General features: G+C 46.4%; 1 protein-coding gene across 5 annotated transcripts in view; it reads right to left on the minus strand.

Annotated features, from left to right (window-relative positions):
• Positions 1-1,256: 1,256 nt before the first annotated feature.
• LOC129327122 (zinc finger protein 184-like) overlaps positions 1,257-21,630 on the minus strand; it is a 42,253-nt gene continuing 21,879 nt past the window's right edge. For all 5 annotated transcript variants that reach the window (XM_054975570.1, XM_054975569.1, XM_054975568.1 and 2 more), the window contains exons 5-11: positions 17,798-17,924; positions 16,847-16,951; positions 13,715-14,419; positions 9,064-9,492; positions 7,237-7,668; positions 5,768-6,412; positions 1,257-2,991 (exon numbers count right to left, since the gene is read on the minus strand). In XM_054975570.1, coding sequence (XP_054831545.1) covers positions 2,345-2,991; positions 5,768-6,412; positions 7,237-7,668; positions 9,064-9,492; positions 13,715-14,419; positions 16,847-16,951; positions 17,798-17,924 — 3,090 coding nt within the window. In that variant the 3' untranslated portion in view covers positions 1,257-2,344. The remainder of the gene's footprint in view (positions 2,992-5,767; positions 6,413-7,236; positions 7,669-9,063; positions 9,493-13,714; positions 14,420-16,846; positions 16,952-17,797; positions 17,925-21,630) is intronic.

Raw genomic sequence — 21,630 nt, forward strand, 5'->3', positions numbered from 1 at the left:
AACCCTTATCCCTGCAGAATATCTGATCACTCCTGATGTTAAGATAACTGACCAATAGCAGGACAGGCAGAAGCAAGGCCTATTCATCTTGGCTGCTCCTGTTCCTATACACACACGCTCAAGAGGTAACGTCCACAGAGTTCGAACTTACTAACTCTCAAGTGGGGCATGCAGAGAATAACAGCTGTGCAACTTTAAGCCAAGCTTCCAAATCACAATATATTTGCAGTTCACATTGTTGTTTTTAAAAAGCACATCATTGCAAGAGGTTGTAAAACACCTATTTATTGATTAAAACTAAGCACAACCATGCCTGAATTTATACAGATTTGTGCAGCTCAACATGTAAAAAAAATTCATCCTAGCACAAACACTTTTGTTTTCTAAGGACTATATATATAGCTTCTCATCTGGCCCTGAGATCCTGTGCCTTCCACAGCGCTGAGACACACAGGAATTACTCAGGCAAAAAGCTTTTCCCATCATCCCTGAATATTTCTAACAGCATCTAAAATGTACTACAAAGACAAACATCTAAAAAAAAAAAAAACCAGCAGGCTCACAGTAAATACTTTTTAAAAAAAAGGTAACTCGATAAAAGGAAAAAGGGAAGCGTGGAGATCAGGATGGTCAAATACACTGAAGAGAATCAAGAGATCAAGATGAGAATAGACGGAAGAGCTTCAGGTCGGGGGTTCAAACTGACCAGAGGGGAAACAGCTTCCTGGTCTGTTCTGGTACCCAAGAGCTTCTTGGCATGCGGATGTAAGACAGCAGCGTCCTTCGCAGTACGGGAGGCACGAGCATCCTCACCCAATGCCTGTTGCTGTTAAAAAGCACAGGAACAAGGGAGGCGGCTAGTCCAAGGCGACTGCTCAGCTATAACCGTCCCCAAGAGATGGACGGTGTTACCAAAAGGGCTGAGGAATCATCTCCTCTCTCAAAGCTGACTACCTTTCACCCGTGTGTGCTTGACGTGGTATGGCTAGATCTGAGTCTCTCGTTGGAAGCACACGGTTTCATACTCCAGGCCCATTTGATTGAGTACATGCTACTCCCCCCAACCCTCGTTTGGATCCTTGAAAATGGTGTCCCTCCCCCCCTTCACCATGGATCAGGATCAGCCCCTTGCGGATTTTGTCAGCACAGGGAACTTCATCCCCCAAAATGGCAGGGGCGTTCCTGGGGTGGACTCAGGGATGCTTTCGTATCTAGTTTGGCTCTTAGCCAGGAAACTTTGTAGGGGACACTGGACCAGTCAGTCTCAGCCTAACCCAGAGGGGCTGTTGTGAGGGGAAAAAATGGATGGAGAACCATGTATGGCAACCTGAGCTCTTCAGAGGGTAGGGGAGAAGAATGTGGAAGAGAGGCCCCTCTTTCAAATCACCATCATCTTGAAGCAAAATGGTTGCAAGAACGGATCAGACTTTTTTCACAGTTTTAACAAAGTGTGCCGATGCATCCTCCCTGAAGGACGGGCATGGGGAAGCATCATGTGTCTGGGAAGAGAATCCACATGCCAGAGAAAAGTATTAAAGAGATCCATAAGCTTCTTCTTCCAAATGGATTCAGTGGTGTCTTATCAGTTGCTGTCCAGAAGCGTCTGGTCCGAGATACAACTCTTCCTTTGAGATCGGATGAAGTGCCCCACCCTGACTATTAACAGGGCTTTCCCCTCCCAATGAATTCTCAAATGTTTACGAAATCTTCCTCCTGACGAAGATCTCAGCATTAAGAGAAAGCCAAGTCTGGGTAATGTCTTAGGGCTCTTACCATAGCTGTGGTATTAGAACTTAAAGCAGATGCAAAAAGTATTGTATGCACATATGTATATTCCCTCCTGGATAAAGCGGTGGCGATGAAACTGAGGTAAATGTAGGCTGTGGTGTTTGTTATCTCCCTATTAACGGTTAAGAACTGTGGCTTCCGCTGACTGAAAGAAGCCCTCCCCAGCTATTAACACAGCTGCCAAGATGTTACAGAATCTTTAGGAACTCTCTCTGAGAGGATGAAGAAAAACCAAACCCAACAACCTGTCAACACATGAGAACAAGGGACAGATGGGACTCTATACTCTTGGCAGAAGAGTTTACCCGAGAATCAAGCAGGCAGGACTGCTGAAGTGCTGGTTAACAGTTAGAATACGGAAGTGCCCGCATAAGTTTGGGAAACTGCATGAGGTCAGAAGTGAACAGGGATACAGAGGCAGTATTACACACATGCAAACATCTTTCTACCTTTCCCTGGGCCTCTGTGCTTGCTCGTATTACTTCTTCCCTGTATGTTTTTGCTGGTGTCTAATCCAAAGACCTCTCTGCCCAAAGCCCTGACCACACTCCCCGCACTAGTAAGCTTGCTCTCCTGCGTGGCTTTTCTGGTGTCTGAACAGCTGGTCCAGCTCACTGAACTGCACACCACACTGCGCACATTCATACATGCAGGAAGAGCCGTGAGATTTCAGGTGCACGATCAAGGAATCTTTTTCAGTGAAGGATTTCTCGCACTCGGGGCACTGATAGGATTTCACTCCAGTATGCGTTTTCTGATGACTCTGCAACGTAGTCTTAAAGCAGAAGCGCCTCCCACATTCAGAGCACTCATATGGCTTCGTGTGGCTATTTTCATGAACAGCAAGGACATGTTTTAATGCAAAGGATCTTCTGCACACTTTACACTGGTAACGGCTTTTTGCACGGGTCTTCTTACTGGTCACAAGTCCAGATTTGTAGTGATACGCCATCCCACTTTTGGAATACAAGAATCTTCCTGCTTGCGCTGCTCCCTTCACAGCTGGTTTATCGCCAAGGGGCTTTTTCTGCCCTTTCACCACTTTCTTACAGGGAGGGCTCTTGGATTTCCACCCTCCGTCATTAATCACCACGGTCACTGAAGCAACCCCGTGGGTTATTTCCGAAGTTCTGCGCATTTTTTTCAGAGTGGCTCTTCCTTGCGAAGAATTGTCCATCGTCATGTTATTTGGCTTACTGCTACCTGAAGGGACAGAGAAAGAGTCCACACATGAGATTCCTCTGCAGTCAAGGAAATTATCAGAAACAAAGGAAGTGGCGAATCAACTGGGTCTCTATATTTTATTTATACTCCATCTTTCTCTCCAGTGGGGACCCAATTCTCCTCTCCTCCATTTATCCCCACAACAGCCTTGTAAGGTAGGCTAGGCTGAAAGTATATTAACTAGGATGGTTGTTGTGGGTTTTCCGGGCTGTATTGCCGTGGTCTTGGCAGTGTAGTTCCTGACGTTTCGCCAGCAGCTGTGGCTGGCATCTTCAGAGGTGTAACACCAAAAGACAGAGATCTCTCAGTGCTACACCTCTGAAGACGCCAGCCACAGCTGCTGGTGAAACGTCAGGAACTACAATGCCAAGACCACAGCAATACAGCCCGGAAAACCCACAACAACCATCGTTCTCCGGCCATGAAAGCCTTCGACAATATATTAACTAGCTTAAGGTCACACAGCAACCTTCCATGGCAGAGCAGGGGTTCCAACCTAGTGCTTCCAGATCCTAGCCCAACACTAACAATCATGCCACACTGACCTCTAATCCCTGAAAGGTCCCCCACCCCTTGAGAAACTGGGGTTTTATCAGGCAAAGCCTAAACATTGGGACAGCTTATCATGCTACATGGCAGGAATAAGCTGGAAGAGGCAGGGCTACTCTTTGCTTCCTGATACCAGAATGTTCTACTTTTCCCTGGCCCCCCGCCCCCCCCCCAGTTTTATCTTGGTGGCCTAAATAGCTTTTAAGATAAAACAAATTCATATTTTCAAGATTCTGAATCCAGGCATCAGATGAGAGGGATAAAAGTAGCCCAGCTGCTGTATCAGACTTTAAAAAAAAAACCCACCTAGCCCAGCATCTCACTAACGGGATTCCGCTGACACTTCCTGATTCAATCAGGAGCATGGGGGGGGGGGTGTTATTTACTTATTCATTTATACCTTGCCTTTCTCCCCACTGGAGATCCAGTGTGGCTTACACGGCTTCCCTCTCCTCCGTTTTATCTTCACAACAACCCAGTGCAGTAGGTTAGGCCACATGCATACGACTGACCTGAGGACAGCCAGCACATTTCCATGGCAGAACAGGGACTCGGACCTTGGTCTCTCAGGCCTTAGTTTGACACTCTGACCATTACACCACGCCAGCTTTTACACTGGATCCAGCCCAACTGCTGGAGAAGCCAGTTAACGCAGTTACAAAAAATAAAATAAAAATCATTCTTCTATCTTCATTCAGCCCAGAAGATGGTCCCCTACCATGACCAATCTGGCCACCCGGATCCATGCTATGGTTATCGCAAGGCTAGTTCAGTTACCAGTCCAAGTCAAACTAAATGTTGCCTTTTTAAAAAGTTCACTACAGAGCCAACTTGTGTTCCCCTGTAGCTATACAGAAGATGCAGGGAAGGACTTCTTGAAAAAGGCAGAGCCCAAATGGTCTTGGAGTGCCACTGGGCAGGGAGGGATGGCTCCTGCCCCCCCCCCAGCCATTTTACTGCACAAAAACATTAGTGTGTGTGTGGGGGGAGATATTTACCAGTTTCTGCTGCTCCATGTGGAGCATTCTGTGCACATGGAACAGCAAAAATAAGGAAGTAACTCCCCTCCCCACTGTTTTCATGGTGGAAAATGGCTTGGTGGGAAAGAGCCGCCCCTTCCCTCACAGTGGAGTTCTGAGCCCATCCAGGCGCTCCTTTTTTAAAAGACGTCATTCCCTGCAGCTACTGTGCAGCTATGGCAAGCGCAAGTGGGTTCCGTGACGGACTCATAAAAAAGGTAACATTTAATTTGTTACTGGAGTTCAACTTAAGGTGCATGTTTAAAGTCTCACTTACAATGGCCACCTACCATGGTCCTTGAAGAAAAGTGACAGATTTGTGATGGATGTGGGGGGACCAAACAAACTGACTAGTCTTTCTGAAGTGTGATTTCCCTGCCTCTTCCCCCTCCCACTGGAACCCAAAATACCACCAGAAACCTTGTTTCAGTGCATTCCGGGAACGGATTTCTATGGGTGAGGTGAGTATCTCTGGCTCCCACAGAAAAATCCATGCTCAGCAAGCAGAAATCCTTATGTCCTTGGAAACACTAGCTGGGGTCCAACCTACAACTGCTGGCTCTTCCACAGCACCAGACACTGACTGCTGCAGTGGGAGCCAACCAACCATCTCTGCAAAGAACAGAGCCTCCCAGGAAGCTGCCTTGAACTGACTCAGACCACTGGTCCATCAAGCTCAGTCCTGTCTCCTCAGACTGGCAGCTGCTCTCTAGAGTAGATGCAGGTCTTCTGCATCACCTACTGCCTGGTCTTTTGTGACTGGAGATGCCGTGGATTGAACCTGGGACCTTGTGGATTCCAAGCAGATGCTCTGTCACTGAGCCACAGCCTCTCTCGCCTGAGATCGCTCCAATCACATGACACAGTGACTGGCAACTTGGGTATGGCGAGTCTGGACAGGAGGAACGGCGATCTTCAGGATTTCCTCATCTGTCTTTGGAGGAGCAGCTGGCAGCATTAAGCCAGTGTCCAAGATATATTCGCCAGGAAGGAGGAGGAAGAGGAGGAGCATTCCTTTCCCACCCAGTCTGAGGCCTTCTTCAGTGTATGGCCCCCCAAAATCCCGTGGGGTAGGGGGGAAAAAAACCCTAAGAAGATACTAGTGGCAGGCTTCAAAAGCCATCAACATTTTGGAGGGTGGGAAAAGGGAGTCAAGCATCCATTTCAGCATTCAACAGCATACCAACCTGTATCCATTTGTTTACGCCCCACACGTGATGTTTTACTCAGGTGGAGTTTCCGGTGCCTGGAGAGGTTTGAACTAAACGTAAACCCTTGCCCGCATTCGAGGCATTTGAAGGGCTTGTCCCCTCCACGTCGCCTGCGCTTAACAAGGCCTGCTAATTTATGAGATGTTTTCCCGCCTCTGGGACTGATCTCTCCTTTGTGGCTTGTGACACTCTTCGCATGGCTTTTCCTCCCACTAGGACCAGCGACACACAACTGGCTTCTCTGGTGAAAAAGAAGGCCCGAGTTCTGTGAGAAGGTTTTACCACATCCAAAACACTTGTAGGGCTTCTCTCTTGTGTGGACTCTCATGTGTCTAATCAAATCGGACAAGTAATAGGTTCTGTGGTCGCATACAGAGCACTGGTGTTTTCTCTCTATTCGGCTGTATCTGCTGCTCTTCACAACCGCAGCCATTTTCAGACTCTGCTGCTTCACAGCATGCAGCCTTGGACGCAGCTTCGATGCGGTCCTGATCTTATACTCCTTAGTACTCTGTGAAGCAACATCTGGGGATTCTTCTGGCAATGCCCCAAGCAGGTCTTCCGATTTCACCCTTCTCTTCTGAGAATTCCTCTCCAGGATGTGAATTAACTCTTCTTCATCTGCAAGGATACAGAAATAATTCAGGTATGTGGCATTTCCTCAGGTACAGACACAGGTAGCTGCCTTATATTGAGTCAGACCATCATTTGATCAAGGACTGTATTGCCTACTCAGACAGGCAGCAGCTCTCCAGGGTCTCAGGGGAAGATCTTTCATATTACTCCCACCTGATCCTTTTAACCAGAGATAGCCAAGGATCGACCCTGGGAACCTTCTGCATACCAAGCAGATTCACTACCACTGAGCCATGGCCCCTCTTGGAGAAGGAGGTTGATGGCTGACTTAGACTTTTGCATAAGCTGCTTTTTCACCCACGACGGTTTTTAAGAGGTATAATATGTAGTATGCACCTTCCTCTGAAAGGAAGGGAAGAAACGTGCTAACCTGACCTCTACAAAGTTGGTATTTATCAGCATTTTTAAAATTTCTGACAGCTCATTTACATTTTTTCAAGTATATCCTTGAAGCTGTAAAAGCTAAAAGAAAAGGTTAAGTGTTCTCCAGATTCCCACCTCTGCAACTTGAGTGATCTATAGGAAGCCAGTACAGTTAGCGGATACATCCTATGCCATCCAATCCCACGAGTCCCTCAGAAATGAGGCTTGGAAAAAAGAGAGGCACTGAACTGAAACTTCAAAGGCAGTGTGCAAATCAGCACACATTTAACTGCATGCAAAGAAGAGAACACAAACCACAATTCTTGACCACAAATGCTTATGTTTCTGCCTTATGTTGTTACAAGAAAGCACAGAACATTTACTCCTGCCAAATAGGACTCAGGGGTGAGGGGAGAAGTCAGTGGACTATCCCAGTACACACCCACCTTCCAGTATTACATCACATTCTGCCAGAACAGGGGTAGGAGCAGGCTCCTTTGGGATGCAGTTGTTGCTTTTCTGGTGCTTGGAAAGGTTTGATGCCCACCGGAACAGTTTCCCGCAACTGAAGCATTCATAAGGTTTCTCACGAGTATGGATTCTTGTATGGTAAAGCATTGCTGATAAGCTTTGGAACTTGCGACCGCATTGTTGGCATGGGTGCTCCTTTTTTGAATAGCCTGTAGAAAAGGAACCCCTGCTGCGTGGGACAGATTCGCCCTGTCCCCCACCTTGATGCTCATCAGTCTGTGGCCTTGATGTGGACCTAACCATGCAATCCTCAGGAGAAACGGCACCAAAGGCTTCGTCTGGCGATGTCCCAAACTCATCTTCTAACTTGATCTCTTCCTGCTTCACTTTACACAGTTCCTCATCACCTGCAGGGGATGGTAAACGGCCATAAGAACTCTACAAGCCAATGAGAGAAGGGGTGTATGATGTGTGTGTGTTTGTGTGTGACTGGATTGTCCATTCAGCATTCTAGAGCAAGAAATCCAATTCTCAAGAACTGGAAACTCATTTTCTGAAGATACTGAAGCTTCGGAGGTAAGAATACAAGAGCTGCCACTCAAGAAGTGAGTGGCACCTGCATCAGCAAATGTGTTCCAAGTGAGAGCAGAAACATGCAATCACTTAAAAGGTTTCTGAACTGTTCTTCACCCTATATGTTTTTAAATTAATAATGCCCAAGTTTCTCTCAGTCTCTAAAGCAGCAATATTCACTGTCTGGATTATAGTGAGCCACATTTGCAATCATCATCATCAAGCATAATACCCGCATGACTTCCGGCATGACCTGCACACCACTCCAACTAACAGCACCTGCCAATTACCAGAGCATACAGTTCAGTCTCCTCCCATTAGTACTGAGCTTTAGCCAGCCTTTTGGTATCTCATTGGAGGGAAAAGGGCTTGCGAGTTAGAATTAGGACGCAAAACTGTGAGCAAGCTTTTTGGTTCTCCAGAACTCTTGGACTGGATGTTTCTCTTTGATTGGATCTTCTCTATGTTAAATGTTCCCTGCAAGTTTTTTACTCTGGCTGAGAAGGGATGCCCACGGAACGATAGCGCATTAAACAAAACACATTGCGGGAAGCACGGAAACAGCTTCTAACCACCCCTTCTCCTACAGGGCTAGAATAAAACTGGAGTAAAGTGCATACATAGAACACCTACATCTACATAACCTTCACATATAGACAACTTGTTGGTTTTTAAGGTGCTACTGTACTTTGACTTTGTTCTGCCATTGCAGACACATGGCTACCCACCTGAAACAGACAAACCGTCTTTTGTATTAAAAATAAAGCTGTTAAAAGATTTATCTTGAGCCCATAATGATGATGAAATAATCTCAATTTCTAAAGATACTGCCCTCTTTCCTGGAAGACGGGGCCGGTGCCAGGGGGGAAATAGTGCTCTGAAGTGCCGCGGATCACTCCCAAGCAACTGCATATCATGACTCTAGAAAGTCATACCAGGAGACCCACAGCCAGGCTACGGTAATGCAAATAAAGGGGCTGAGCTATGCAGATAAAGGCCAACTCCGTTTTCCCCATGCCACAAGATGTAAGTAAAAAAAAGGCAACGCTATGCAAAACCCATCCGCCCTCATTTTAATTTTAGCTTTTTAATGTTTTAACATTTTAATTTTATTGTTTTAATATCTGCTGCCCCGCACATTAGGAGGTACTCATTTAATTGATCTAAGAGACTGAAATACTGCAGACCTAATGCGTGAGGCCAAGTGCCCGCCCGTCCTCCTTACGCACCTGCATGTGTTACCCGGTGTTCCGTGAGAGGAGTATTGGAAGCGGATCTCTTCGTGCAACATTTTCTCTGGTGCTGGAAGAAGTTCGACGACCATCTGAAAGTCCTCTCACAGTTCGGGCACTCATAGGGTTTTTCCCCTGTGTGGATCCTCATGTGTCGGATAAGATCCGATAGCTTTTCAGATCTTCGCCCGCATTCAGGGCACGCGTGCTTCCTCTTGTCTTGGACTTCGGAGGATTTCAACCCAGTTCCTGCCCCAGATGATTCCAGGACACTCCCCTGAGGCTTCCTTGGACGCAGCCTTGAAGTGACGGTTACCTCGCGAGTCTGTGAACTGATGCCTGACGATTTTCCTAGCAATGTCGCAATCCCATCTTTCGATTCAGTCCTTTCCGGATAAGGAGAAACACGTCTGATCTCTTCAACGGCTGCGGTAAGAGATAATTTAGGGATGGAAGATGAATTCATGAAAGGTCGAGATCAACCAACCACTGTTAGCCACAATGATTCAATGGAACTTCCCCATTCAGAGGAAGTAACTCTGAGCGGAACTACAAGTGGCAAAAGGCACAGATTGGACACTTGTCAGCTTCCCTCAAGTTTTGATGGGAAATGTAGGCATCCTGGTCTCGCAGCTTGGCTCTCCGACTGCTGTCCGATGGACTTTTCAACTGTCACTTGTCCAACATTCCGCCAAGCTGCCTACATTTCCCGCCAAAACTTGAGGGAAGCTGGCAAGTGTCCAACCTGTGCCTTTTGTCACTTGTGGTTCCGCTCTCTGAACATCAGTGCAGGGAGAAACCACTGAGGGAGGTTTGAGTCTCTGGGCTCTGCTTGCGGGCCTTCCAGGGGCATCTAACTCACCACGGCAACAGGATGACCAACTAGACAGACCGCTGGTCTGATCCAGCAGAGAGAGATTTATGAGCCACTCCCCCCAGCTCTTCTTTCCCTACAAGCTGGAAGCGGCAAGCCTGCGTGGCGACCAGAGGTTCACACCGGCAAGTTTATTACTTGTTTGCTCAACACTTGCTAAGCAGCATCTCAATATGTGAATTAATTCCACTAAACAGGTCTGCAGCCAGAATGGACACAAGGCCAAAAAAAAATAAAAAATCACAATTTACCCCTCGCATTTCTTTTTAAAATCCTGTCATTACATCAAGCAGTCAGTAGATTTATGGTCATTAGCCACAGGCCATCACAAGATTAAAAAACAAAAAACATGCTTCATCTAAAAACAGTTGTATCCTTATTTTCTTCTCCTCCCTGTCAGGCAGGTTAGGCTGAGGCTGGTCGTGGCTCATGGTAGTGGCCCTTCCACATGAAGAGCAATAATTCAGTGTCGAAAACACCAGCCTGAACCTCCTCCTCCCTCCCACAATTCTGGGTATTTCTCATTTCTTGGAAAACAACACGTCTTTTTCAGGGTATTGAAACGTATGCTGCTCCCTTCACAGAGCAGAAGAGAAAACTAGCTATCACAGAAGTCCCAGACATGGACTGATGTGCACACTTAGCACACAAAAACACCTTGAGTGGGTTGGCACCCCTGTAACACAGATCACTGAATATAAATAAAATAAGGAAGGAAACGAGAACAGGTTTTTTATTTTACCAGGCTTTGGGTTGCGATTTCTTCCATGCGCGTGCGCGTGCGCACACACCTTCCACCAAAATAGATCCTTAGTTTATTCAAGTTAGTACTGTATCCTCTGCCTAGCAGTGGCTTTCCAGGATTTCTGGTGGGAGGTCTTTCACCATCACTTAGATCCTGCTACTCAGAAGCAGCTGAATACTACTACTTGAGTTTGTTCTCCTTTCTGGATACAGGTATATGAGGTGAGAGCCCTTTCTTGTTTGGCTCGTCTTCTAGCTTTGTATATTGTTAGCCACAGCTCTCAGAAGCTAAGCAGGGGCAGCCCTGGTTAGTACTTGGATGGGAGATCACCAAGGAAGACCAGGGTCACTATGCAATAGCAAACCACCTCTGAAGTCTCTTGCACTGAAAAGCCTATGAAGTCACCATAAATTGGCTGCGACTTGATTGCACTTTGCACACACACTGTTGGACACTTTGGTTATCCCATCCCCTATCGAAGAAAAGCAGAATATAAATACACTAAGTAATTAAAGAACTGGAGATAGCAAGGATAGAATCTGCAACTTTCTGAATGCCAAGTCAATGCTCTATCACTGAAAGATTCTGGATACTTCTCTGTGGACTATTGGCCTCTGTGGACTATTGGGCTCATTTCAATCCATTAACATAATACTTAACTTTTTGTTTCTACTTGTTCATAGCTACTCCTGATAATGATCAATTCTTCTAATTGCATCTTACAAAAGGAACGTCAGAGAATGAGATTTTCTGCAAAATGGTTGTTGGGGGTTTTCCGGGCTGTATTGCCGTGGTCTTGGCATTGTAGTTCCTGACGTTTCGCCAGCAGCTGTGGCTGGCATCTTCAGAGGTGTAGCACCAAAAGATAGAGATCTCTCAGTGTCACAGTGTGAAAAAGATGTAGGTCATTTGTATCTACTCAGGAAGGGGTGGGGTTGAGCTGAGTCATTCTGTAAGAGTTTCCCAGGGTGTGGAATGCTAATGGCGGGAGGCTTCACTGAATCCTGAGGAGGTTCTTTTGCATATGGATTGGTGCTTGATGTGCTAATCTTCTCTGCAGGGCTATTGTCGGGTGTGGAGTGTTTTGTTGGCCTGGTGTTTTTCAGAACTGGAGTCCATGCTCTGTTCATTCTTAAGGTTTCTTCTTTCCTGTTGAAGTTTTGCTTATGCTTGTGAATTTCAATGGCTTCCCTGTGCAGTCTGACAAAGTAGTTGGAAGTGTTGTCCAGTATTTTGGTGTCCTGGAATAAGATACTGTGCCCTGTTTGAGTTAGGCTATGTTCAGCCACTGCTGATTTTTCAGGCTGTCCAAGTCTGCAGTGTCTTTCATGTTCTTTTATTCTTGTCTGGATGCTACGCTTTGTGGTCCCGATGTAAACTTGTCCACAGCTGCAGGGTATACGGTATACTCCTGCAGAGGTGAGGGGGTCTCTGCTGTCTTTTGCTGATCGTAGCATCTGTTGTATTTTTCGGGTGGGTCTGAATACTGCTTGAAGGTTATGCTTTTCCATAAGCTTTCCCATCTGATCAGTAATTCCTTTGATATATGGCAAAAACACTTTTCCTGTAGGTGACTGTTTTTCCTTGGTGTTTGATTCATCCTGGGTTTGATTGCTCTTCGGATTTCATTTCTGGAGTAGCCATTTGCCTGAAGTGCGTGGTTTAGATGATTAATTTCCTCATTGAGAAAGCGCGGCTCACATATCCGTCTTGCACGATCCACTAATGTTTTCATTATGCCTCTTTTCTGTCGGGGGTGGTGATTGGAGTTTTTGTGTAAGTAACGATCAGTGTGAGTTGGTTTCCTGTAGACCTTGTGACCTAACTGAAAGTTTGCTTTGCGGATGACCAAGGTATCCAGGAATGAGAGTTTTCCCTCACTTTCTTTCTCCATTGTGAATTGTATGTTCAGGTGGATGTTGTTGAGATGATTCAAAAACTCCCTCAATTCTTCCTCCCCATGGCTCCAAATGATGAATGTATCATCCACAAACCGGAACCATACACTGGGTTTGTGGGGTGCTGATTCTAGAGCTGTTTTTTCAAAATGTTCCATGTAGAAGTTTGCTATAACTGGGCTGAGTGGGCTCCCCATGGCCACCCCATCCAAGGAAAAACAGTCACCTACAGGAAAAGTGTTTTTGCCATATATCAAAGGAATTACTGATCAGATGGGAAAGCTTATGGAAAAGCATAACCTTCAAGCAGTATTCAGACCCACCCGAAAAATACAACAGATGCTACGATCAGCAAAAGACAGCAGAGACCCCCTCACCTCTGCAGGAGTATACCGTATACCCTGCAGCTGTGGACAAGTTTACATCGGGACCACAAAGCGTAGCATCCAGACAAGAATAAAAGAACATGAAAGACACTGCAGACTTGGACAGCCTGAAAAATCAGCAGTGGCTGAACATAGCCTAACTCAAACAGGGCACAGTATCTTATTCCAGGACACCAAAATACTGGACAACACTTCCAACTACTTTGTCAGACTGCACAGGGAAGCCATTGAAATTCACAAGCATAAGCAAAACTTCAACAGGAAAGAAGAAACCTTAAGAATGAACAGAGCATGGACTCCAGTTCTGAAAAACACCAGGCCAACAAAACACTCCACACCCGACAATAGCCCTGCAGAGAAGATTAGCACATCAAGCACCAATCCATATGCAAAAGAACCTCCTCAGGATTCAGTGAAGCCTCCCGCCATTAGCATTCCACACCCTGGGAAACTCTTACAGAATGACTCAGCTCAACCCCACCCCTCCTGAGTAGATAAAAATGACCTACATCTTTTTCACACTGTGACACTGAGAGATCTCTATCTTTTGGTGCTACACCTCTGAAGATGCCAGCCACAGCTGCTGGCGAAACGTCAGGAACTACAATGCCAAGACCACGGCAATACAGCCCGGAAAACCCCCAACAACCATCGTTCTCCGGCCGTGAAAGCCTTCGACAATACATTTTCTGCAAAACATAAAAATGGGTTAAGCAGCGACCAGGCTGTCCACAGTCATACCTACCTCCACGCCTTCTCTGCCTCTTACAATTTCTGCCACAACCACGAATTCTACGGTGTCTACAAAGGCTGGACATCCAGTTGAAGCTTTTGCCACACTCCTGGCATTGGAAAGGTCCTTCCTTTACATGGACTTTCATATGCAAAACAAGGGCAGCCAGTGTGGTCACTCTCTTCCCACACCTGGAACACAGATGGGTCCCTTTTGCTTTATGGATAGAGGGTTTCCTACCCGGTTTTTTCTTCATAAGTCTGAGTCTGCCGACAGGCTTGTGAATCTTCTGGTGAGTCTCCAAAGAGGAAATGTGTATAAAGGTCTTCCCACAGATGTTACACCTGTGGGGCCTTTTCCCATTGTGGCTCTTCATGTGTCTCAGCATATCTGACAAGTAACAGGTACGATGCCCACACTTGGCACACTTGTGTTTTTTCTCCTTCAGCTTTCTGTTTGTTACTTGCATGGTTTTGGTTGCTACTGGCGTGGCTTTTTTCCGGAGCTTCATGGATGTTCCTTGCTGTGTGGTCCCTTCCTGCTTCCTGCCTTGAGGTCCCCTTGGGCGCAACTTCCTCCTGGGACTGTCTTCAAAAGTGTCAGGAATTGTGGGAATAGCCTCTAGGAATTCTTCCGTTAACGCCTCAAACGAGTATTCTGCCTCCACATCTTCCTCCTTGAAATTTTCTATTTTGATCTCGCTCAGAATTCTGCATCCTGGTGGAAGGAGCAAGTAAAAAAAAAGTCACTTCAGGACAGGAAGCTGGACTGAGATCTTGGAAGCTTCTAGAACAGATTCCACACCCTCAGGTCACCATTCTTCCCAAGGATTGAATTAATACATTAAGCAGTTGGCCCCTTCCTATGTCAGATACTAGAGGTATTTCTTCCCTGTGGTTATGCTACTACTGCCTTTAAAACCTAAGGATGCTGCAACTATGGGGGGCAATCCCCAATCCCTCCCCAACTTAGAAGGTGTCTAAGGTCATCCTTGCTAAAGGAAGGAGGAAATTGATGGGCATTGTTATAAGACAGACAAAAAGTAATACTGCAAGTGTCCCAACATGGCATCTGCCAACAGCTTTCCTGGAACCCATAAAGTGTTTTTAGAAGATGGGTGGGGGTTTTGCCCAGCCAGGCGTGTGTGGCTGCAGATCTGTAAAAACATTGATTTAGCAGTAGCTGCCATCACAGCACAAGGATCTTCACAGTGTGACTGAAAGCAAACTGAAGCAGCCCTTTTGTGACTGTGCCCATTGCACTGTGTCAGAATTCCAAAGGTGCCTGCAAGCTCAAAAATAGGCCTGCTTTACTCAATGAGTAATTGCAGAATTCGGTGCCAGAGGACACAGTGATGGCGACAGGCATAGACAGGTTTAAAAGGGGATTAAACAGATTCATGATGGGAGAGGTCCATCTATGGCTATCAGCTATGGTGAGGTAAGGGAACCTCCAAATTCAGAGACAGTCAACCTCTTATACCCAATGTTAGGAAGTGACATGGAGGGGGACTTGGCTTCGACAGACTGCCTGCTGGCCCTCTAGGGCAATGGGTTGGCCACTACGTGAAACGGGATGCTGGACTAGATGGACTGCTGGGTCTGATCCAGGAGGGTTCTTCTTATGCACTCCTTGGGCACTGAGTTCTTCTCCACCACCACCACCACCAAAGTTCTTCGTGAATCTATACTGCAAGGGCCCGTAAGAGCTGCTGCATTCCCTGATGGGGCAATACAAAGCTGGGCAGCAGCTATACACCAAGAAGAGCCCAGTAGAGGGAGGAGGACATATTAGATGCAACAGTTTTCTGCTGCCCTTCCTTTCAAGGTGCTTGAGAGTGTTCTACATGGTTCTCTCCACTTCCATTTTACCCTGTGAGGTTATGGGAGCACAGCTGGGCCCAGCTCATGCAGTTACTGCAAACTGCTTTTCATAGACATCAAGGCAGAAAATTTAGAGAGGCAGATAAGAATGGCGATGCAGAGACTCAACAGGCACTTTGGGGGACATGGAGAACATACGAAAGGAGCAGGATCGTAGTTTATTAGCGCGTTTGTTGTATGTAGTATCTTGTTCTTACTAACTTGCCTTCTACTTTTGGAAATCCCGCCCCCTTCCCTTTTTTGCCTTGATTGCTACAAAAATTAGGGACAATGAAAATAAAGTGAACGTTGGATGTCTCGCGCTATTTGATTGCATTGTTTCACACCAGGGTTCCTGAAGTTGTGCCCACCGCTACTTCCCTTGGCATTTGCCAAGCTTTTCAGAAAGCGGGCAAGGCCGTTGTTACTGGCTGCCCTTATTTAAACGAAACTTTTCCACAGCTTCAATAGCAGCCATTTTGGGTTTGGCTTCACCTCTAGCGACAACCATTTTGAGTAGTGCTCACCACTCCCTCTCAGAATTCCAAAGGTGCCCACAGGCTCAAAAAAGTTGGGGGCCCCGTTTAGAGTATGTAATCCTCCCCAAGCATGAAGAGAAGAAACAAGCTTGGATGAGGGGTGAACACAGCACAGTACTGACTATAGTGGCAGAGCCAAACACTACTAAATTAACAGAATTCCTGTGGTACCTTTAACAAATCTCCTTTTTATGTAGATTTGGAAGAAAAAGTCCACCTCAAATCATGTAGGGGGTATGAAAAACCTATGTAAAAAAGGAGGATAAACTCATGGCACCTGGAGCAGGTTCTAACTTACAAGCACATGTGCCTTGAAGGTGCCCTAAGACTCCTGTTCATTTTTTGGTTGCAATGGACTAATACAGTTACCTCTGTGCAATTGTGGATACTACAGGACTTCCTGGGCATTTATAAGCCACTGGGGAAGAGTCACTCCACTGTCTAGAAACTTCTACCACCCAAGATTGCTCTGGCCTGTAGCTTCAGGGGTTCCCCATACGTGACAGCATGCATACAGATTCTTGAGTCCAGCCAGAGGTGCAAAGAACAGACTAGAAGAAGCCTCCTGCCTTCTGACCTTGCCTCTACCTGCCATGCACACCCAGACTGGGCCTCTAGGTATCTAGCCCCTGAAAGAAGGAACTCCTAGACATAAGGCTATTAGTGGTAGTAACATTTAGGAAACCGGGAAGCCAGCAGCTGAGGAGGTCTATGGCTTCTCATACTCAGGATCAAACTCTTACCTGGAATTACACTTAGAATAGTTTCTCCAGTCTCAGTAATATGGGAGAAGACACCTCCTTCTTGATCAGGTTGGAGGATGTCTGGTGTGGGAACCAGGAGTCCGTCTTGGGTACAGAAAAACAGAAAACACAAAAAGGATCAGAAGACTGGTCCATTCTTGCCCTACTTTAGTGGGAAATATATTCATGGACTCCTACCTGACAATTTTTGGTACTAAAAAAAAAAAGCAAGCAGGCCAATAAGAAAAATGCTCTTCCTTCACAACTTTGACTACTAGATTACTTCAGGGCTTTGTACAGGGGCCTGTCCCTGGATGATTTACAGAAGCTACAGCTAGAGCAGAAAATGGTAGACCACCAGCTTATGCTAATGGAGATGGGCCATTTGAAGCTTCTTTGTCTTGTTAAAGCTGAAGCAGGCAGGAGGGAAGCTGCACATTTAGAGGTCCTCCACCAAAATTCACAAGCACCAATATAGAAAGTATCTTCACACTACATAGCTTAGTGAGGGCTTTAAGAAATGATTAAGCAAATCCATGAAAATTAAGGTCTACTGATGGCCATGATAACTATAAGGAGCCTCCAGGGCACAGGGGCAGTATCTCTCAGAATTCAGTTAGCAGGGAGTTGGACAATGAGGCCTCCGTCATGCACTCTATGACCCTGCTTTCAACACAAAACTGGGAAAGGCCTTCCCTTCATCCCCTGCCTGCATCTAGCCAGAAGCGAAAGTAGGGTGGCAGAACACCTCTGGGCCAATCCAGCAAGGCAGTTCTCATCTGCCCTTACCACCTGTATGGACAGCCTGTCACCAGGCACTGAAGTCTTTCCTTCTTTTAAGCCTTTTACTCTGAAACGAAAGCCCTGTGAACCATCCTTCCCCACAACTTCACAGGACCCCTCCACCCTCGCAAAACACAACACCTCTTTTCCAAAAGAGAAAAGGCTTACCTGAAGCGCTGACACTCCCATAATTCTCTTGTGCAATTTCCCAGGTTGCAGGCTTTTCATCAAGATTAACTGTAGCCCACCCAGCTCTCTCCAAACCTACATTCCTCTCCCTCAAATTCACAAGCCCCTGAAAAAAATGAGAAAATATTTAGCAGGCCCCAGAAACAAGCCTAAGGCACACATCCAATTTATCTTTCAATTGACCTTTAACACCCTCTATGGTTTGGGGCCAGATACACTAAGGACCACCTATGCCTACATAAACCTACCCAACCACTACAGTCATCTTCAGAGGCTCTGCTTCCAGTGCCCAACCATATGAGACTGGATTCACAGTGACCCAAGAACAAAAATGAAAGTGTTAATCCAGTGTGCAGCAGCAGTGAAAAAGGCAAACTATGCCGAGGATTACTAAGAAGGGGATTGAAAATGAACTGCCGATATTATAATGCCTCTGTACAGAACTATGGTGCGCCCTCATTTGGAATACTGTGTGCAGTTCTGGTCACCCTCTCTCACAAAGGACACTGCCGAGCTGGAAAGAGTACAGAAGAGGGCAACCTAGAAGATTAGGGGGTTGGAACACCTTTCTTATAAGGAAAGACTGAAGACTCTGGGACATTGCAGTTTAGAAGAGACATGACTAAAGGGAGAGGGCGACATGACAGAGATCTATAAAATTAGGAATGGAGTAGAGAGTGGACAGTCAGAACTTTTTCATCCCTCTCCCAAACTAGCCCTCAAAGGCTTCCAATGAAGCTGAAGAGCAGTAGATTCAGGACAGACAAAAGGAAATAGTTCTTACACGAGTTATTAAAATGTGCAAGTTGCTGGCAGAGGACGTAGGCACAGATGGCTTTAAAAGAGGATAAGAGATTCATGGAAGATAGGCTATTAGTGGCTACTAGCCACAGTGACTCAAAGGAACCTCAACTTTCGGAGGCAGTAAACTTCTGAATCCTAGTGCCAGGAGGCAACATCAAGAGAGGGCCTTGGCCTCTATGCATTGCGGTTTGCCTGCCAAAGTAACTGGCTGGCAACTCTGAGAATCAGAATGCTAGAGCAGATGAACTACTGGTCTGATCCCGCAGGGAAGGCCCTGTGTTCTAAAGGGCCTTCTCAGTAGAGACCAGGGGTGTGCAATTCGGTATTCTGATTAGGTTAAATCAAAAAGAGTCCAGTAGCACCTTTAAGACTAACCAATTTTATTGTAGCATAAGCTTTCAAGAATCAAGTTCTCTTCGTCAGATGCCTGATCAAAACCCCAGTTTTGATCAGGCATCTGACGAAGAGAACTTGATTCTCGAAAGCTTATGCTACAATAAAATTGGTTAGTCTTAAAGGTGCTACTGGACTCTTTTTGATTTTGCTACTACAGACTAACACGGCTAACTCCTCTGGATTTATGATTAGGTTAAAGTTACCAAATCAGGGCTGTTTTGGTTTTTTTCGGTATTACTGGTTCTGAATACCAAATTTTTTTTGGTAATACCGAATCAGAGATTACTGAATTGATTTGGTCATTGTTTACAATGAGAAAACCTTCTCCCATTTCTGGGAGCCGGGGGTGGGGGGAGGCATTTTCTGTCCCAATCAAACCAAACTTGGTGGGGACCTTCTCCCAACTCTCCTCTAACTACCCTTCAAGTTTCAGAAAGATTGGACTTTGGGGGGGCATGTTATGCCCTCCCCAAAAGAAGGTGCCCCCATCCTCCTACACTCTCCATGGTTCTCTATGGGGAAAAACAAATCATCTTTCTAGGTGGCTTGGGGTGGCATTTTGCAAGCAAAATGCACCCAACTTTCAGGGGACCTGCTCCCACCTGTCCTCCCACGCTCCACCAAGTTTCAGACAGATTCCATCAGAGAATCACAGAAACACAATTCCTGTCAAAAACACTTTATTTCTTTAACTGCTTTAGGTTGCACAGTAGGAGGGCACAACAGGGCATGAAAGCAGTCTACTACACAAAATAACACCTTACTTCACTGTTTTTGACAGCAATTGTGTTTTGGGTTATTCTCTAATATGAAGTGAGTTGTGTTATTTTTGTGTAGGGGAATGCTGGAATGCCCTTTGGTGTGCCCCCCTGCTGTGTAACCTACAGCTGTTCAAGAAATAAAGTGTTTTTTGACAGGAATTGTGTTTCTGTGATTCTCTGATGTGAAGTGAGTTGTGTTATTTTTCTGTGTGGGGGACTGCTGGTGTAATGTGTCACAATGCTTTGCCTACTTGTACTCTGAAAGTGAGAAAATAATTTTTTTTAAACTTTATTCAGAGAGTGTGTGTGTGTATTTTATTCTTTGTTGTGCAGTCGGTTCCCATCATAGGGAACAATGGGGCTGGCTGACCAGCCATCTCTGTAGGTGGTGGGGGGATTTGGGGGAGGGTGTCTGTGGTTCAGGTGCTCTTTCACAGGGACAAGCTCGCACTCAGGAGTGTGCCCACCATTGTGGCACCCCTGGGCTGTGCATAATTGCCCAGGGAAAGAGAGTTTCGAAGTTCCAATCACAGGGAACAATGGGGGGCGGCTGGCCAGCCTGTTCCTGGGGTAGTGGCCGATGTGGGAATGTTGGGGAGGGTGTCTTTGGGTCAGTGTGGGGGTGGATTTAAAAGGGGGACTGTGCCTGTGGCCATAGATGCCACATTCCGTGGGTTCCTGCTGTGGAAGATTTTCCCATAACAGGAATCAACAGAAAGTGGCTGGCCACAGGACAGGGGAGGTTAGGTTTTGGGGAGGGTGTGTGTGGTATTTGGCAGTTTGGGTGCAGGTAGACTGTGGCTGTGGCCATTGGCAGCCCCAATCTGCGGTGTGGAAGTCTTCCCCACAGTAGAAAGACAAAGTGGTGTGGCAGGAGAACCATCTTTGGGGGGGGCATAAAATGGCCCCCCAAAGTGGGATCTGGTTGAGCCTTGGTGGCGGGTGGGAGGACATGGGCTCCTGAAGGTTGGGGGCATTTTGCATGCAAAATGCCACCCCTAGCCAGACAAGCCTCTCTTATTTTGCCCATAGGGAATAGTGGAGTGGAGGTGGATAGGGGCACCAACTTTGGGAGGCCATAAAATGGCCCCCCAAAGTGGAATCTGCCTGAAACGTGGTGGAGGGTGGGAGGACTGAAAGTTGGGTGCATTTTGCTTGCAAAATGCCACCACACGCCACCTAGAAAGATGACTTGTTTTTCCCCATAGAGAACCATGGAGAGTATAGGAGGATGGGGGCACCTTATTTGGGGGGGGGATAACATGCCCCCCCAAGTCCAATCTTTCTGAAACTTGAAGGGTAGTTAGAGGAGAGTTAGGAGAAGGTCCCCACCAACTTTGGTTTGATTCGGACAGAAAATGCTCCCCCCTGGCCACCGGAAAGCCGGGAGAAGGTTTTCTCATTGAAAAAAAATGGCCAAATCAAGCCGAAAAGCCAACTCAGTTACCGAAACGCAAATACTGAATCGGCTTGCCGTTTCAGTATTCCCTGAATACCAAAACGGTTTCCTGATTCAGTTAAAACCGAATCAGGTTTACCGAAACAGGCAGGCCTTGCACACTCCTAGTAGAGACATCAAAACTGCACACCTCCTTCCCCAGGGAGATTATTCTATCCTTCAATCATCACCTTCTGCAAGTAGATGAAGGCTTTCCTGTTCTCTCTCGCTCATTCTTACTGACCCCATTCCCATATTTTAAGATTGTTTTGATGTTTTTATTGTTAGTCAACTTGGGAACTGTAAGTTGGGTGGAAAGGAGGCTTAAATAGGTTTTAAGTTTTTACTTAGCATATTTTTAGCCTGAACTTGAAGGAGTTCAGGGCAGCACCCCTGGTTCACAGGCCAGCCCT

Source organism: Eublepharis macularius, chromosome 4, assembly GCF_028583425.1.
Source record: "Eublepharis macularius isolate TG4126 chromosome 4, MPM_Emac_v1.0, whole genome shotgun sequence".
Lineage (NCBI taxonomy): Eukaryota > Metazoa > Chordata > Lepidosauria > Squamata > Eublepharidae > Eublepharis > Eublepharis macularius.